Here is a 15,193-nt window from a genome sequence, read left to right as displayed (position 1 = left end):
GATCCTCCCAGACCGGGGCGCGAACCCAGTTCCCCTGCATCGGCAGGCGGACGCGCAACCGCTGCGCCACCAGGGAAGCCCTGAGCATCTTTTAATGTGCCTCTCGGCCATCTGTATGTATTCCTTGGTGAAATGTCTATTTAGGTCTTCTGCCCATTTTTTAATTGGATTGTGTATGGTGTTACATAGTGTTCTAATTTCATTCTTTTACATGTAGCTGTCCAGTTTTCCCAGCACCACTTATCGAAGAGGCTGTCTTTTCTCCATTGTATGTTCTTGCCTCCTTTGTCGTAAACTAGGTGACCATATGTGCGTGGGTTTATCTCTGGGCATTCTATCCTGTACCACAGATCTAGATTTCTGTTTTTGTGCCAGTACCATACTGTCTTGATTACTGTAGTTTTGTGGTATAGTTTGAAGTTAGGGAACCTGATTCCTCCAACTCCGTTTTTATTTCTCAAGATTGCTTTGGCTATTCGGGGTCTTTTGTGTTTCCATATGAAATGTAAAATTTTTTGTTCTAATTCTGTGAAGAATGCCATTGGTAGTTTGACAGGGATTGCATTGAATCTATATATTGCTTTGGGTAGTATAGTCATTTTCACAATATTGATTCTTCCAATCCAAGAACATGGTAAATTTCTCCATCTGTTTATGTCATCTTTGATTTCTTTCATCAGTGTTTTATAGTTTTCTGAGTACAAGTCTTTTGCCTCCTTAGGCAGGTTTATTCCTAGGTATTTTATTCTTTTTGTTGCAATGGTAAATGGGAGTGTTTCCATAATTTTTCTTTCTGATTTTTTGTTGTTGGTGTGTAAGAATGCCAGAGATTTCTGTGCATTAATTCTGTATCCTGCAACCTTACCAAATTCACTGATTAGTTCTAGTAGTTTTCTGGTGGCATCTTTAGGATTTTCTATGTATAGTATCATGTCATCTGCAAACAGTGACAGTCTTACTTCTTCTTTTCCAGTTTGTATTCCTTTTATTTCTTTTTCTTCTCTGATTGCCATGGCTAGGACTTCCAAAACTATGTTAAATAAGAGCAGCGAGAGTGGACATATGAAGAAGCTGAAGACCAGAGAAGTCAGATAATTTCCTCAAAGCCACATGTTTATAATAGATTTGAATCCAAGTCTGTCGATGCAGAAGCCCAAGCTAATTTACACTGACTCTCAAGTAAGGGAAAATGAATAAAGTAACCACTGATTTCTAGCCTAAATCAATATTTTTCAACATTTTTTTTTCTCTAATCTACTATTCCCTAGGCACATGAAACCCTTCTAGCCAACTGGGGATGAGGAGATAGACTTATATACTCACTGTATTTACTGTAAGCTGTTCACTGAGGGAGTTAGATTTGGAACGAAGAACTGACTCCCTGAAAGCAAATAAGACATATCCTGAGATAAAAATAAAATCCATAATCATGAGTCTAGATTATACTGTATAAACAAATTGTTTTTTAAAATGTTTGCCAATTTAATCGCTGTAAAACAGAGTTTTAACTCTTCTTTAGTTTGTATAATTTCTGAAAGCTAGTGAAGATGGACAATTTTCCATTCAAATGCTTATTATTTACATTTCTTTCCTTGAATATATATTTTGTGTTTATGCCTTCTGCCCAATTTTCTTCCAGAGTTTGGCAGGTATCCTTTTATATCTAAGTTAGTGCTTTTATAGAGTAAGAATATTAATCCTTTGTCAGAAAATCTGATGCAATTACTTTCCCCATTTCCCTCATCCCATTTTTTCCCAATTATTTAAAATTATTTTAGTTTTCAACTATATCCCTATTTCTGAACCCCTCTAAGAATCATTTACATGGACAATAAAAGAGCTTTATACAACTCCAGTATCTTACCCTGATTTGAAAGGAACAGATGTGGACGGTGACACAACAGGATCAGCAGAGAGGTTGTCAGCACCAGGTATAGGTGAAGGGGCTGCAGAATCCCGGGAACTAACACTGTGCCCATCAGAGCCAGAATCTCTAGCAAATTTGACCTAGGGAAAGATCAACCACAGATGGAACAGGCTAATAGACCACAAAAAAAGGCACGCTTCCAACTCCATTCTCCTTTCATTTTACTTATTCTTCATTATACAAGTCATTACCTGTTCACTGTAGGCAAATCAGAAAATGTAGATAAGCCAAAAGAGAAAAAAAAGGTAACAATCACCTGCAATTCAACCACTAAGCAATAACGTTGTTAGAATTTTGGATGTAATATTTTGCACTTATATTATCTGTGTGTGTGTGTGTGTGTGTGTGTGTGTGTAACTGCGTGTGTTTTACAACAATGGGGCCATACTGTTTTGTACCCTGCTTTGCTCACTCACTGATATATTAACATATTCCCACGCTAACTAAATTATTAATCGACAACATCCTTTTTAACTACTGAAGAGTATAGCTTAACTGCTATCATCTACAGGAAAAAGTCTCCAAAGGATTTTGGGAACACAAGTCATAAATATCTATGTTATCATAAAATATATTTCACCAATTCCTAGTTGTTGGATATTCAATTTATTTATAATTTTTTCTATACAAACAATACTTCTAAGAATAGCTTTATCTCTCTTCACACATAATCATTTCCAAAACACAAATTCCCAGAAGTGAAATTGTTAGATAAAAGATATGCTTATTTTTAAAACTTTTGATATATACCATTAAATTTCACACCGTAAAGGTTGAACTACTTTATACTCTGTAAGTAGTATATAAATCTTTCTTAACACTCTTGTCACATTGGGTATTATCGTTCTGTATCAGCCTTGTCAGGTTTTTTTTTTTTTGGCCACATCTCACGGCTTGCGGGATCTCAGTTCCCCGACCAGGGACTGAATGTGAGCCACGGCAGTGAAAGCCAGAATCCTAACCACGAGGCCACCAGGGAACTCTCCCAGCCTTGTCAGTTTAATAATCAATTTGTAATTCTTTGACTATTGGTAAAATAGGGTATTTTTTTCTTATGTTTACAAAATGTCAGTCTTAATGGATTCAAAATGGTTTGTTATCTATTACCACCCTTGACTTCCTCAAACTCAAAGGAAAATTGAGGGCTTCCCTGGTGGCGCAGTGGTTGAGAGTCCGCCTGCTGATGCAGCAGACATGGGTTTGTGCCCCGGTCCCGGAAGATCCCACATGCTGCGGAGCGGCTGGGCCCGTGAGCCATGGCCGCTGAGCCTGTGCTCCGCAACGGGAGAGGCCACAACAGTGAGAGGCCCGCGTACTGCAAAAAAAAAGGAAAATTGAGAAAGAATATAAAAGCTGTGAAAAAGGCAGCTGGAAGCACATCAGTCAAAGAGGGCTGGAATGCCCACCAGAGATAAGGGTGTCCAATTAGGAAAGAGTCATTAATAAAAAATGCATATCCTTTGTTGCAGCAGGAATAATCACCACAATGAGGATGGTCATAATATTTATTTGCACTGTACTTTATAGTCACAAACATTATCACATTCAGACCTAATAATCACAGTATAAAGCAAACAGAGTCTTTTTTTTTTTTGGTGGTGGGGGAGAGGGAACATTAATTAACCGCAATTTGTTACAAACTTTATTATAGAAATTATTCTTGATAAAATTTTTAAATGGTACAAAGGGTAGAATGTAAAAAAGTAGACGTTTCTGAACTCCATTTCCATTCTCCAGAGAAAATCATTTCATTTCTTTTAAAGCCTCCAGAAATTTTATATGAATATATGGGCAAATACATATATTCATTTGTATACACACAGACACACAGACACACAAACACAAGATCATACTACCCATACTGTTTTTTGTTTGTTTTATTTTTGGCTACATTGGGTCTTAGTTGCGGCATGCAGGATCTTCATTGAGGCATGCGGGATCTTTCACTGCGAGGTGCAGGCTCTTTGTTGTGGTGCACATTCTTCTCCCTAGTCGTGGCGTGTGGGTTTTCTCTAGTTGTGGAGTGCGGGTTCCAGGGTGCATGGGCTCTATAGTTTGCGGCACGCGGGCTCTCTCGTGGTGTGGGAGCTCAGTAGTTGTGGCACACGGGCTTAGATGCCCCGCGGCATGTGGGATCTTAGTTCCCTGACCAGGAATCGAACCCACGTCCCCTGCATTGTGAGGTGGATTCTGTACCATTGGACCACCAGGGAAGTCCCCTCATACTGTTTAGCAACTTGCTTCTTTCACTTAAAAATAGATTTTGGATATTCTTTAAGAACTACAAAGAAGTCCACTCTATGAAGAAACATAATTTAACCAGTCTTATAATAATAGACACTTAAACTGTTTCCAGTTTTTTACTATCACAAACAATGTGGCAGAGGGAGGAAACTATGTACCTATCTCTATTTATCTATCTATATACAGGTATCTTTGCACTCTTATGTAAACGTATTGATAGCAAACACTTGTAGCCATAGAATTACTAAATCAAAAGGTGTGAACATTGGGCAGGAATCACTATTTTACAGATAAAATAAAAAGAAGGTTAGTGTAGAGAAGTGACTATGAATACAGAGCCAAGAAGGACATAAACCTTGGCCTTTAGATTCCAAAGCTGTTGTTCTTTCCAACTATACCATTTCTACTTAAAAAAAAAAAAAAGATATCTTCAGAATCTTTTTCGACACATTTATTTATTCATTTTACTTAACTAGCAAAGAGGACTCATCAAACACAATACAGCACAATTTCACTCACCCGCCTAATCTCCACCTCGAACACCAGGATCGAGTCTGTTGATGGAGTCCATCCTATTACCCCTTCAGAGCCAGCAGCACAGGCTGGAGGGATGATAAGCAACCGCTTCCCTCCTTTTCTCATGCCCACCATTCCATCCTCCCAGCTCTTTAGGAATCAGAGAAGAGGAAAAGCTCATCAGATACAAACCTTTTCATAAGACAAAACAAAGTACAGGATCATCGGGTTTATATTCCCCTCTCCCCACTGGTTATAAGAACATCTAGAATACTGCTTCTCAATTCACTTGTAAAAGCCAGCATATCTGGGGCTGTATGAAATATACTTACCTTAGATGATGAGAGAAATTGGAACAGAAGAATGGCATTAAAATAGAAATAAAAGCTACCACTTATTAAACACATTTTTCTAAGTACTTTGCTAAGTGCTTTACTTCCATTATGCTGTTTAATCCCTAAAATAACTTCATAAGGTTAATAGCAATATCTCCATTTTACAGAAGAGAAAATTGAGGCTTAAGGAGGTTTAGTAACTAGCCCAAGATCAGTTAGTAAATTGTTAAGCCAAAATTTCAACACTAGATGAGTCTAACTTTAAGGGTCATGCCCCAACTGCTATGATCTACAGGAAAAAGTTTCCAAAGGATTCTGGGAGAAGGAGTCATAAACAAAGCTATGGAGAAATCCATTCTGCCACATGGATAAATGAGTACTTCACAATGCATCAGTATGTCCTGACACAATGATACCCCACATGTGTAAAATGCTCTTTTTAAAAAAAAATATTTATTTATTTGGCTGCACCAGGTCTTAGTTGCAGCACACGGGATCTTTGTTGCCACGTGCCGGATCTTTAGTTGCGGCATGCAGGCTCTTAGTTGCAGCATGCGGGATCTAGTTCCCTGACCAGGGATTGATCCCAGGGCCCCTGCATTGGGAGTGTGGTGTCTTGACCACTGGACCACCAGGGAAGTCCCTAAAATACTCTTTACTTTATAAAATACTTCCACAGTTGCTAACGAAGAAATTCACAACATGAACTCAGGTCCTCAGACTCCAATCCCAGTGTTCCTCCTGCTATGTAGTACTTGCTTCCCACCATGATTTAAAGCATCCCAGACAGATCAGAATCACCCATTATGATACACTTCTAGAAGAAACAATTTCACCTCTTTCTCAATTAGGCGATAGGAAGAATTTAATAGTTCCCTCAGAACCACAGGATGAAAAATAAAATGTAGGGACTAGAGAAAAGAAATGTACCCTTCTTCAATATATTGTCTCACAGGTAAAAATTTCCCAAATGTAGGTAACATAGCACATTTTTCTCTTCCTATTTTTTTTTTTTTTTTTTTACATAAGCTTTGGGGTGTTTATCCGGGCACACTCCACCCTAATTTATTAATTTATTTTTGCTGTGTTGAGTCTTCGTTTCTGTGTGAGGGCTTTCTCTAGTTGTGGCAAGCGGGGGCCACTCTTCATCGCGGTGCGTGGGTCTTTCACTATCGTGGCCTCCCTTGTTGCGGAGCACGGGCTCCAGACGCGCAGGCTCAGTAGTTGTGGCTCACAGGCCTAGTTGCCCCGTGGCATGTGGGATACTCCCAGACCAGGGCTCGAACCCGTGTCCCCTGCATTAGCAGGCAGATTCTCAACCACTGCGCCACCAGGGAAGCCCTCTTCATATTTTTTTAACCAAGCCTTTCCAGATTCTCCAAAAATATACCCAGGCTAGAAATTTTACAAAATTCACTCTAAATTAAGCCCACTGCAACTGATAAACCCATATATAATAAGAACACAGTTAAGCCTTTACCTTGATGACTTTTCCTGATCCTAATTTCAGGCGAAGCAGCTTATCTTTGTTAGCAGTGGAGTCAAAAACCTGAAAGTTGATCAAAATAAACAAGATTAGCCAATTTTAAAAATAATAATAATCATTATGATATTCAACTTAATACACACCAGCACAGTACTTCTGAAATAGGTAATGTCAAATAAACTGGAAAAATACTTCTTAAAAGACCTGAAAAGAAGAGACCACATCATGGCTAAAGGTGTTATAACACTGAATATCTCTGAGGCAAGGATTTTCCAGGTTTAGAAAAAAATAAGCTTCTCCTACGAAGTGTTTAAAAATATTTTCATCTATAAAGAATTTTCAAATAAATTATCTCACTTGATGCCAAATGCCATCCTGCCAAGAAAGCAGGGTGAGCACCACTAAGCTCCATTCACAGGAAAAAAAAAATTAAGAGCTTAAATGACTCGACAAAGTCAAGTTAGGATAAAATTGGGACCTGAATCCACATTTTTTGGCCTCATAGTCGAAAGCTCTTTCTATCATACCACACTACTTTTGAGGGCTTAATAATATAAAAACAAAACAAGCCCAATCTATTCACAGTATCTAGTATAAGAAAAACGGAGAAACAACTGTGAGGAAAGTCTCAAAAGTTTTAAGACCTAATCCCATAAGAATATATTCAAGTTTAAAACTGGTATAGGAATTGTTCATACATATGAACAATTACCAAAAATGATAATTGCAAAACTGGTTTCCTTTCTCTAAGTAGAAGAGACATAGTGGCACTGAGCAGATTTTATACATTAGCATTTCATGGCTATGCCCCAAAAGCAGTTGTAGAGACTAAAGCAGGGCTCCTAAAAGATTTCTATTTGCCAAAAGCAGAAATTCATAGAAATTCTCATGCTATTTAAATTACAAAAGAACTTGCAGGGTACATTTTCTTACCTGGCCCAGTCCATGATTCTGAAAGAGCCAGCTGGTATAGGCCACTTCCAAAGAATCTCCAACTTCTACAGCAGGGCCTTCTACTACAGTAAGGTCCTGTGACAGCACTGAATCCAGGGAAGAGGTGCTGTTGCACTTGGCGATGCATACCTGTGCGACGAAATCAAAGCAGCATAAACTTAGTTTAAGCTCAGTAAGTACTCAACTCAGTTATTGCTAATGTTCTTTTCCAAACAGTGGCACCCACTAGCAAAACAGATTACATGTTTAGAAGTAAACCATTCCAAAGTCAGTAATCTTGCTAGGAATCAAAGTGCCTAAGAAGTATGGTTTTGGAGTCAGACTGTCTCGGTACAGATCTGGGCACTGCCACTTATTAACTTGTGACCTCAGCCAAATAACTTAACTCCTGTGAACCTTATTTCAGAGGTTTTTTTGTAAGATGGAGATAAAAGCTTTGCGTATTTCCTAGGGTAGTTATGAAGACTGAGCTAATACAAGTAGAGTACTTGGCACAGTGCCTGGCAAAACAAATAACAGTAAGTACACAATAAACATTAGCTATCATTACTATACTGAGTTACTGCTTCAGTGTTTGGGAACCTGTGAAAGCTAGGGGAGCCTCTAAAAAATTTCAAAATGCATTTCTAAAGACAATAAAATAAAGGCCCTTTACAAAACCATGCTGTATTCCCAGAATTCATATCTCTACCACCTACAGATTTACCCATATTACCTTAGCACAGATCCTAGGCAAGGAAGTCAGATACATCTTTATGAATAATTTTTCTATAGTCAATGTTTAAACATAGTATACCTTAGAAACTTGCTACTCATTTTCTTTAAAAAAGTTTCATTATCGCAATCACATAAATGCTAACTAAAACAATGAGAAGTCATTTTTTATCAAGCAAATAAGACTAAGAAGGAAAAAAGACAGTAATTCTAAATGTTGGCAAAGGCATAGTGAGAGAACTGACAGGGATGTAAACCAGTACAATCTCTCTGAAAAGCAGTGTGCCAAAGTGTATACAGAACCTAAAAATATATGAACCCTTTGATTCAATCTTTCCCTTCTTCTAGCCTAAGGAAATAATCAGAGGGGAAAAAAAAGACAGATTTGTATACAAAGATGCTCACTACAGTATCATTTATCTCAGAGACTGAAAATAATCTAACTGCCTAAAAGTAAGGGAATGAATAAATAAATTAAGGAACATTCATGTTGTGAGCTTTCAAAAATGTTACTAAATAATTTTTCATGAGGTGGGGAAAGATGCATTTTACATCATTAAATAAGATAAGCAAGAACTCTTAAAGGACTATAACTACTTATGTAACTCATGAATAGAAAAAAAAGAAACATAACATATTAACAGTGATTACTTTGGGTAGTAAGAATATGAATTTTTTTTTAATGCTTTTCTAAATTTTCTATAATAACCATGAAATAACTTTTAAAAATTCTCTTAAAACAGTATTTTAAAAAGATAGTTGTATTTATTCCTTAAGATAATTTATGAAGTGGAAAATGTTTTAAAGATGTAAGTTTACATTTCGCCTTTTTTTTTCTCCTTAAAGTCTCATTTTCAAGCAATTTCAATAAGTATTCTTATTATTTCCCTAAAATACAGTAAGCTCAACTGATGAATTTAGCGGGTTTTTTAATGCTTGTCACTAAAAAATAAATAGATATTACCTGTTTATTGAACTCCACAGCAGCCTTTTCAGACTCAAACATGATGGACCAGTTTTGTCTCTGATCATCATAAAAGGTGCTATAGTTATTGGGCCGAACCTGGGGAAAGGAGAAATGTTGGGATAACTCAACTGCAGGCAGCACAGCAGATAAATCTGGCTGCCTAAGCTCATGTAGAAGGGCCTTGGCTCAGGTGGACCCAAAGAGAGCTATCAGGGAACTTTCTTCTTCCCTCCCACCCTCCACCAATCACCCCTTAGTCCACATTCACAGAAGGCAGCCAAGAGACCTCTCCAAGAGGCTCTGTTAAGATATCCACTCTGGGGAATTCCCTGGCAGTTCAGTGGTTAGGACTTGGTGCTCTCACTGCTGGGGCCCCGGGTTTAATCCCTGGTCGGGGAACTAAGATCCCCACAAGCCACAAAGCACAGCCCAAAAAAGGAAAAAAAAAAAAAAAAAAAAAAAAAGCTATCCACTCTGCTCTCCAGAGCGGAAGTAGTGGATCTAGCTCCCACCAGCTATGCACAGATCAATCTCTCCTATAAACCAATCCCAAAGGATTGATGATTCCAATACAGGAAGCCTTACCATTAGCTCAAAGTTCAGATGAATCCTGGCAACAGTAACTGGCTGTTGCTGACTGATATAAAGAAGAATCCTATACTGTACTCAAGCAAAGATGGGCAGGAAAAAAAGAGAGAACAGAAATTAAAAGGCAAGACAAAATCAGCAGTAAGATGTCAGGAGTCATGCTTCATACAGGCATAAAACTCAAAACTCAGTTCATCCCTTAAAGCTTAGAGTTTAAATTACATCTTCTCACCATCCACTTTAATCTCTTCTCATTTTGACCCTACTCTTTAACTATAGTTAGCTATGTCTTTATTTTGTTGGTGTTTTTATTTGTATGAGGGGTGACTATGAGATATACAAATGGCCAACAGGTACACGAAAAGATGTTCAACATCATTAGGCATTAGGATAATGCAAATTAAAACCACTATAAGGTACCACTTCACACTTATTAGAATGGCTATTAAAAAAAAGGAAAAATAATAAAGTGTTAGCAGGGTAGTAGAGAAACTGGAACCCTCATATATTGCTTGTGGGAAAGTAAAACAGTATGGATGCTGTAGAAACAGTCTGGCAGTTCCTCAAAAAGCTAGGAATTACCAATGACACAGGAATTTCACTCCTAGTATACATGCCAGAGAACTGAAAACAGGGACTCAAACATACACTTATACATCAATGTTCACTGCCTGTTATTCACAATAGTCAAAAGGTGGAAACAACCAAGTGTCCATCAAATGATGAATGGATAAATAAAATGTGCTATATACATACAATAGAATATTATTCAGCCATAAAAAAATAATGAAGTTCTGATACATGCTACAACATGGATGAATCTTGAGAAAACATTCTGCTAAGTAAAATAAGCCAGACAAACATTGTATGATTCCACTTATATGAAATACCTGGGGTAGGCAAATTCAAAGAGATAGAAAGTAGATTAGAGGTTACCAGGGAATAAGGGAAGGGGGATGGGGAGTTATTGCTTCCTGATTACAGATTTTCTGTTTGGGGTGACAAAAAAGTAGAAACAGTGGTGATGGTTGCTCAATACTGTGAATGTATGCAACTGAACTGTACACTTAAAAATGGCTAAAATGGCAAATTTTATGTCTCCTATGTATTTACCACACACACACACACACACACACACACAAATTAAAATTCAACCCCAGAAGGGAGGGAGGGACTGACTATGGGGCCTCATATACAATCTTGCACCAGAAGGGACTTTCTTTACCCTATGTGAAGCAGATAGAGTGAGGAGCTAATCTTACAGACTGAGCTGGTCAGGAAAGGATCACAGATTTATTAAGAGTTGGTCCATTTCTGGTTGTCCCTACTCTCGAGCACTATCTTCGCAGGCTTTTGATTAAGAGTCTGGAAGGTCTCTGACTCCTCAGTCTTGACTTTTCTGCCCACCAGAGATTCTGAGCTGAGATTCTTTAGCCTCCTCCCCATGAAGTTCAATATCTAGCAAATGTATTGAGAGGAAGGTTGTTGCTTTCCCACCCTACAGCAGGATTTTATCTCCTATGCCCCACAAGATTGCAGAAGTTTCCCTCTGCCTTTCTGGCACAGCCCTTGGACTTCCACACCACCCCCAAACTCATTAAATGTCCCATGGGGAAAAACTGATCTTGTGTTTGGAGCTCCTCTAGTTTTTACCAATGTCTCTTTCTCCCAGTAGTCTCTCTCTGTTTGGGACATACCTGATGTTTAGTCTACTCCTAAGCATCAGCAAAGGTCCCAAGGGAAGGAAACACTCAGCTCATTGGCTCTCTCTTCTCAAAATTTTAGTTCATCTAGTCCTCATAATTTCCATAGCTCTCTAAAGAATTTTAAAATATAATTTTTGCAATTTATCTGTCTTTTTATAATGGTCACAGTGGGAATGTTGCCTGCCACAACATGCTACATCCTATCTGGAGGTGAAGGGTGATGAAGTCCCAACACCAGATTTTTGAAATCCAAATGGCAACCCCTAATGAATTCATAGATCTAGATAATAATCAACAATAGCTGCTAACATAACAAAATGAGAGACAATCAGACACTATTTACCTCCCAATGGGAAAATGAAAGAGATTTCAGGAACACAGTGACCAACTAAAATGCATGGACCTTATTAGATTAAAACGAACTTTTTAAAAAAAAGAGAGAGAGAGATAATCAGGGAAATTTGTATGCTAACTGGTAGTGAATGAGATCAAAGAATTATTGTAGGTTTTGTTTAGGTGCGATAATGGCGTAATGGTTGTGTTTTTAAAAATCCTTACCTTCTAGAGATACATACTAAAATATTTATAGCTAAAACTGTATGCTGGAGATTTATTCAAAATAATCTGAGCAGGGGAAGAAGGAAAACAGGTTGCAGTCGAGATGAAATAAGATTAATAACTGCTAGAGTCTGGTAATGGGTATCTGGGTGTTTGTTATTCTAGACCCACTATTTTTATAGGTGTTTCCAAATTTCCAAAATTAAGCTTTTTGTTTGTTTGTTTTTAATACAAATGAATGTTGTCCATTATGTTAGTTACCCTGAACAGGTCATCTTCTCTCTCAGTGTCTCAGAGACTCTGAAGTGCATGGACTCCACGTTACCTGGACCTCTGAAATTCTATTATTTCTTTTTTTTTAACAGATTTATTTATTTTATTTATTCATTTGTTTGTTTATTTACTTTTTGGCTGCGTTGGGTCTTCATTGCTACGCACAGGCTTTCTCTAGTTGCGGCGAGCGGGGGCTACTCTTGGTTGCGGTGCAAGGGCGTCTCATTGCAGTGGCTTCTCTTGTTGGGGAGCACAGGCTCTAGGCGCGCGGGCTTCAGTAGTTGTGGCTTGCGGGCTCTAGAGCATGGGCTCAGTAGCTGTGGTGCATGGGCTTAGTTGCTCCATGGCATGTGGGATCTTCCCAGACCAGGGCTCGAACCCATGTCCCCTGCATTGGCAGGCGGATTCTTAACCACTGAGCCACCAAGGAAGCCCTCTATTATTTCTTATGCGTATTGCAACAATGTTCAAAATCTTCTGGAGCAGAATTTGAAGGTAGATACAACCCACACAAGGAAATCAGTCTCCGCACTTCTATCCACATCTTTTTGACTCAAACCAATATTTTGCTGTGTGATCGACTACCCAACTCATCAAACTTTCAAAGGATAAACGGTGGTCATGCTCTAAGTGGTACACTAAATGTTGTTCACTACCTAAAAAAAGGATGTCCTCGGTAAATGGTTTACTCTGAAACTCTCCAAATTCTTAAGCTAGATCCATTTCACAAAGGTCAAACTTAATGACTTTGAGCGGTTGAATTTGTTTTAATGCACAACAGTAAGCAAAATGTGACTATAAATGTTATTATATACCTAACATTAAAAATTCACATTCAGGGCTTCCCTGGTGGCGCAGTGGTTGAGAGTCCGCCTGCCGATGCAGGGGACACGGGTTCGTGCCCCCGTCCGGGAAGATCCCACATGCCGCGGAGCGGCTGGGCCCGTGAGCCATGGCTGCTGAGCCTGCGCGTCCAGAGCCTGTGCTCCGCAACGGGAGAGGCCACAACAGTGAGAGGCCCGCGTACCGCAAAAAAAAAAAAAAAAAAAATTCACATTCAGTACAAACAATCAATCTAATCCTCTGATATGTAAGACATCAGACAAGTCCCGATAAAAACTAGCTCACTGATATGATTTGGGACACGTGAATATACATGAGACAAGGAGGCAATCTTACCTCTCTGGCTGTGTGATTTCCCAGGACTGCAGCACCAAATTTGCCCTGCTTTACATACTGACCATTTGTGCTACAGAAGCAAGAAAAACAGGTATTAATACTTCCTTCAACTAAGTAGAACCAGCTTTCTTTTCTGCTATATAAAGTGGGGAATCTAGTCATTCAGACTCTAGAAAGGGACAGAGGTGAGTAGTTTATAATTGAAAGCTCATATACAACTTATTTACTCTTTAAACATCTACTATTCATGATATCTCAGTGGAGTGGCTTACTTTGAGCGCTTAAAAAGGCAGTTGTTGAGGGTATAAGCAGTTCCTAGAGAGACAGGAAGATAATGGCTCTTCAAAGTTTTGTGTGCAAAATTCTCCAAATGAAATATTAAAAAGCATTACTGATACTTTGTCTACGGCAGGACTGAGTAGCCATTTTGCAATGAACAGAAAGGCTTACTGCAAAAAGCAGGAGCTTAACCCACACCCCCACCAACTTTATAAAGTGTTCCTTCTCAGCTACTTACTAGCGATATGCATGGACTGCTGTTGCAACCAATACTGTGGAAGTGCCTGTTGTGGTGGGTGCTGTTTTTGGTGTCGCCTGATTTCCTGAAGAGGAAGAGATGAAGCAGAAAACAAAGTTGTCATTCATTTCTTGCTTGAAACTAATTTTTAACCATTAAAGCAGCTTCAAAATTCTTCTTTAACCTTGTAGCCAGTGTTACAATGCTTTCATGACCCTTGTCCTCATTTGATCCACAAAATGGCCCTATGGCTGTGTCTGGGGATGAGGAAACTGAGGCTCTAAGCCCCCAAGTGCCTTACACGATGACAGCAGCAAGCCTAGGACGAGAACCCAGGATTCTGGCTCCACTCCAAACAAGTGTTTGGGCTGGACGAGAAGCACTGTCTAGAAAACAACGTCACATTCCATCTTCCTTTTCTCCTTCCAATATTTTGACAGCTATAATAAATAAAAATGAAGTTGTTTCCCCTTCCCTTACTTCTGGGGTAGAAAACTTATGATATTCAGATTACATCCATTACTTTACTTTCGCAGTGGTATAAAGTAACACTAACATTTAAAAATAGTGTATTTAGAGTAAATCACATATTCACACTCACCACATGAATCTGTTGAGAACACAGGCATGGCCATAGCAACCAAGAACTTATTTTCAAAAGTATCCTTGTTTGATTCTTTTCGTTGTTATTAAAAACGACAACAGGCACAAAATGGAGTCACTTAGGCTAAGACCCACCCCACCAAACAGAGATTCAACATAATTACAGTTTTGGCTCCCCCAGAAATGGAATCTTAAACCAGAATGATCTGATCAGCACCAGTTAGGTAATCTGTTTGATAGACGTCTGCCATCCCCTAAAGGAAAGTAACCTTGTAATAAGCAACCCACTTTTTTGCCTAGTGTTACACTAGATTTCCCCTTCTGCCTGGTTCCTGCTCCCTTCTGCCTATAAAAGACTTTCATTTTGTCAGAGCCCCTATCTACTAGATTGGATGCTGCTCAATTCGTGAATCGCTGAATACAGCCAATAAGATCTTTAAAATTTACTCAGTTGAATTTTGTTAACAGTACTGAAATACCTTTTTCTGGTTATAGAGTACATGTACAACTGTAGAAAATTTAGCAAATACAGAAACACATTAAAAAAATGACCTATAGGGGGCTTCCCTGGTGGCGCAGTGGTTGCGCGTCCACCTGCTGATGCAGGGGAACCGGGTTCGCGCCCC

At 38.8% G+C, this 15,193-nt stretch overlaps 1 protein-coding gene across 6 annotated transcripts in view; it reads right to left on the bottom strand.

Moving 5' to 3' along the window:
- The window catches only part of FKBP15 (FKBP prolyl isomerase family member 15), a 57,907-nt gene that overhangs the window by 30,214 nt on the left and 12,500 nt on the right, over positions 1 to 15,193 (bottom strand). For 4 of the 6 annotated variants that reach the window (XM_028493619.2, XM_055087012.1, XM_007109495.3 and 1 more), the window contains exons 3-11: positions 13,965 to 14,049; positions 13,448 to 13,517; positions 9,729 to 9,803; positions 9,141 to 9,239; positions 7,442 to 7,591; positions 6,503 to 6,571; positions 4,691 to 4,837; positions 1,865 to 2,007; positions 1,324 to 1,381 (exon numbers count right to left, since the gene is read on the bottom strand). In XM_028493619.2, the coding sequence (XP_028349420.1) occupies positions 1,324 to 1,381; positions 1,865 to 2,007; positions 4,691 to 4,837; positions 6,503 to 6,571; positions 7,442 to 7,591; positions 9,141 to 9,239; positions 9,729 to 9,803; positions 13,448 to 13,517; positions 13,965 to 14,049 (896 nt within the window). Of the gene's footprint in view, positions 1 to 1,323; positions 1,382 to 1,864; positions 2,008 to 4,690; positions 4,838 to 6,502; positions 6,572 to 7,441; positions 7,592 to 9,140; positions 9,240 to 9,728; positions 9,804 to 12,399; positions 12,925 to 13,083; positions 13,102 to 13,447; positions 13,518 to 13,964; positions 14,050 to 15,193 lie in introns of those variants that run through there. The other 2 variants (XM_055087013.1, XM_055087014.1) reach the window with 2 other exon arrangements.

The sequence above is a fragment of the Physeter macrocephalus genome, chromosome 9, assembly GCF_002837175.3.
Source record: "Physeter macrocephalus isolate SW-GA chromosome 9, ASM283717v5, whole genome shotgun sequence".
Lineage (NCBI taxonomy): Eukaryota > Metazoa > Chordata > Mammalia > Artiodactyla > Physeteridae > Physeter > Physeter macrocephalus.
This window is presented reverse-complemented; position numbering and strand designations above follow the sequence as displayed.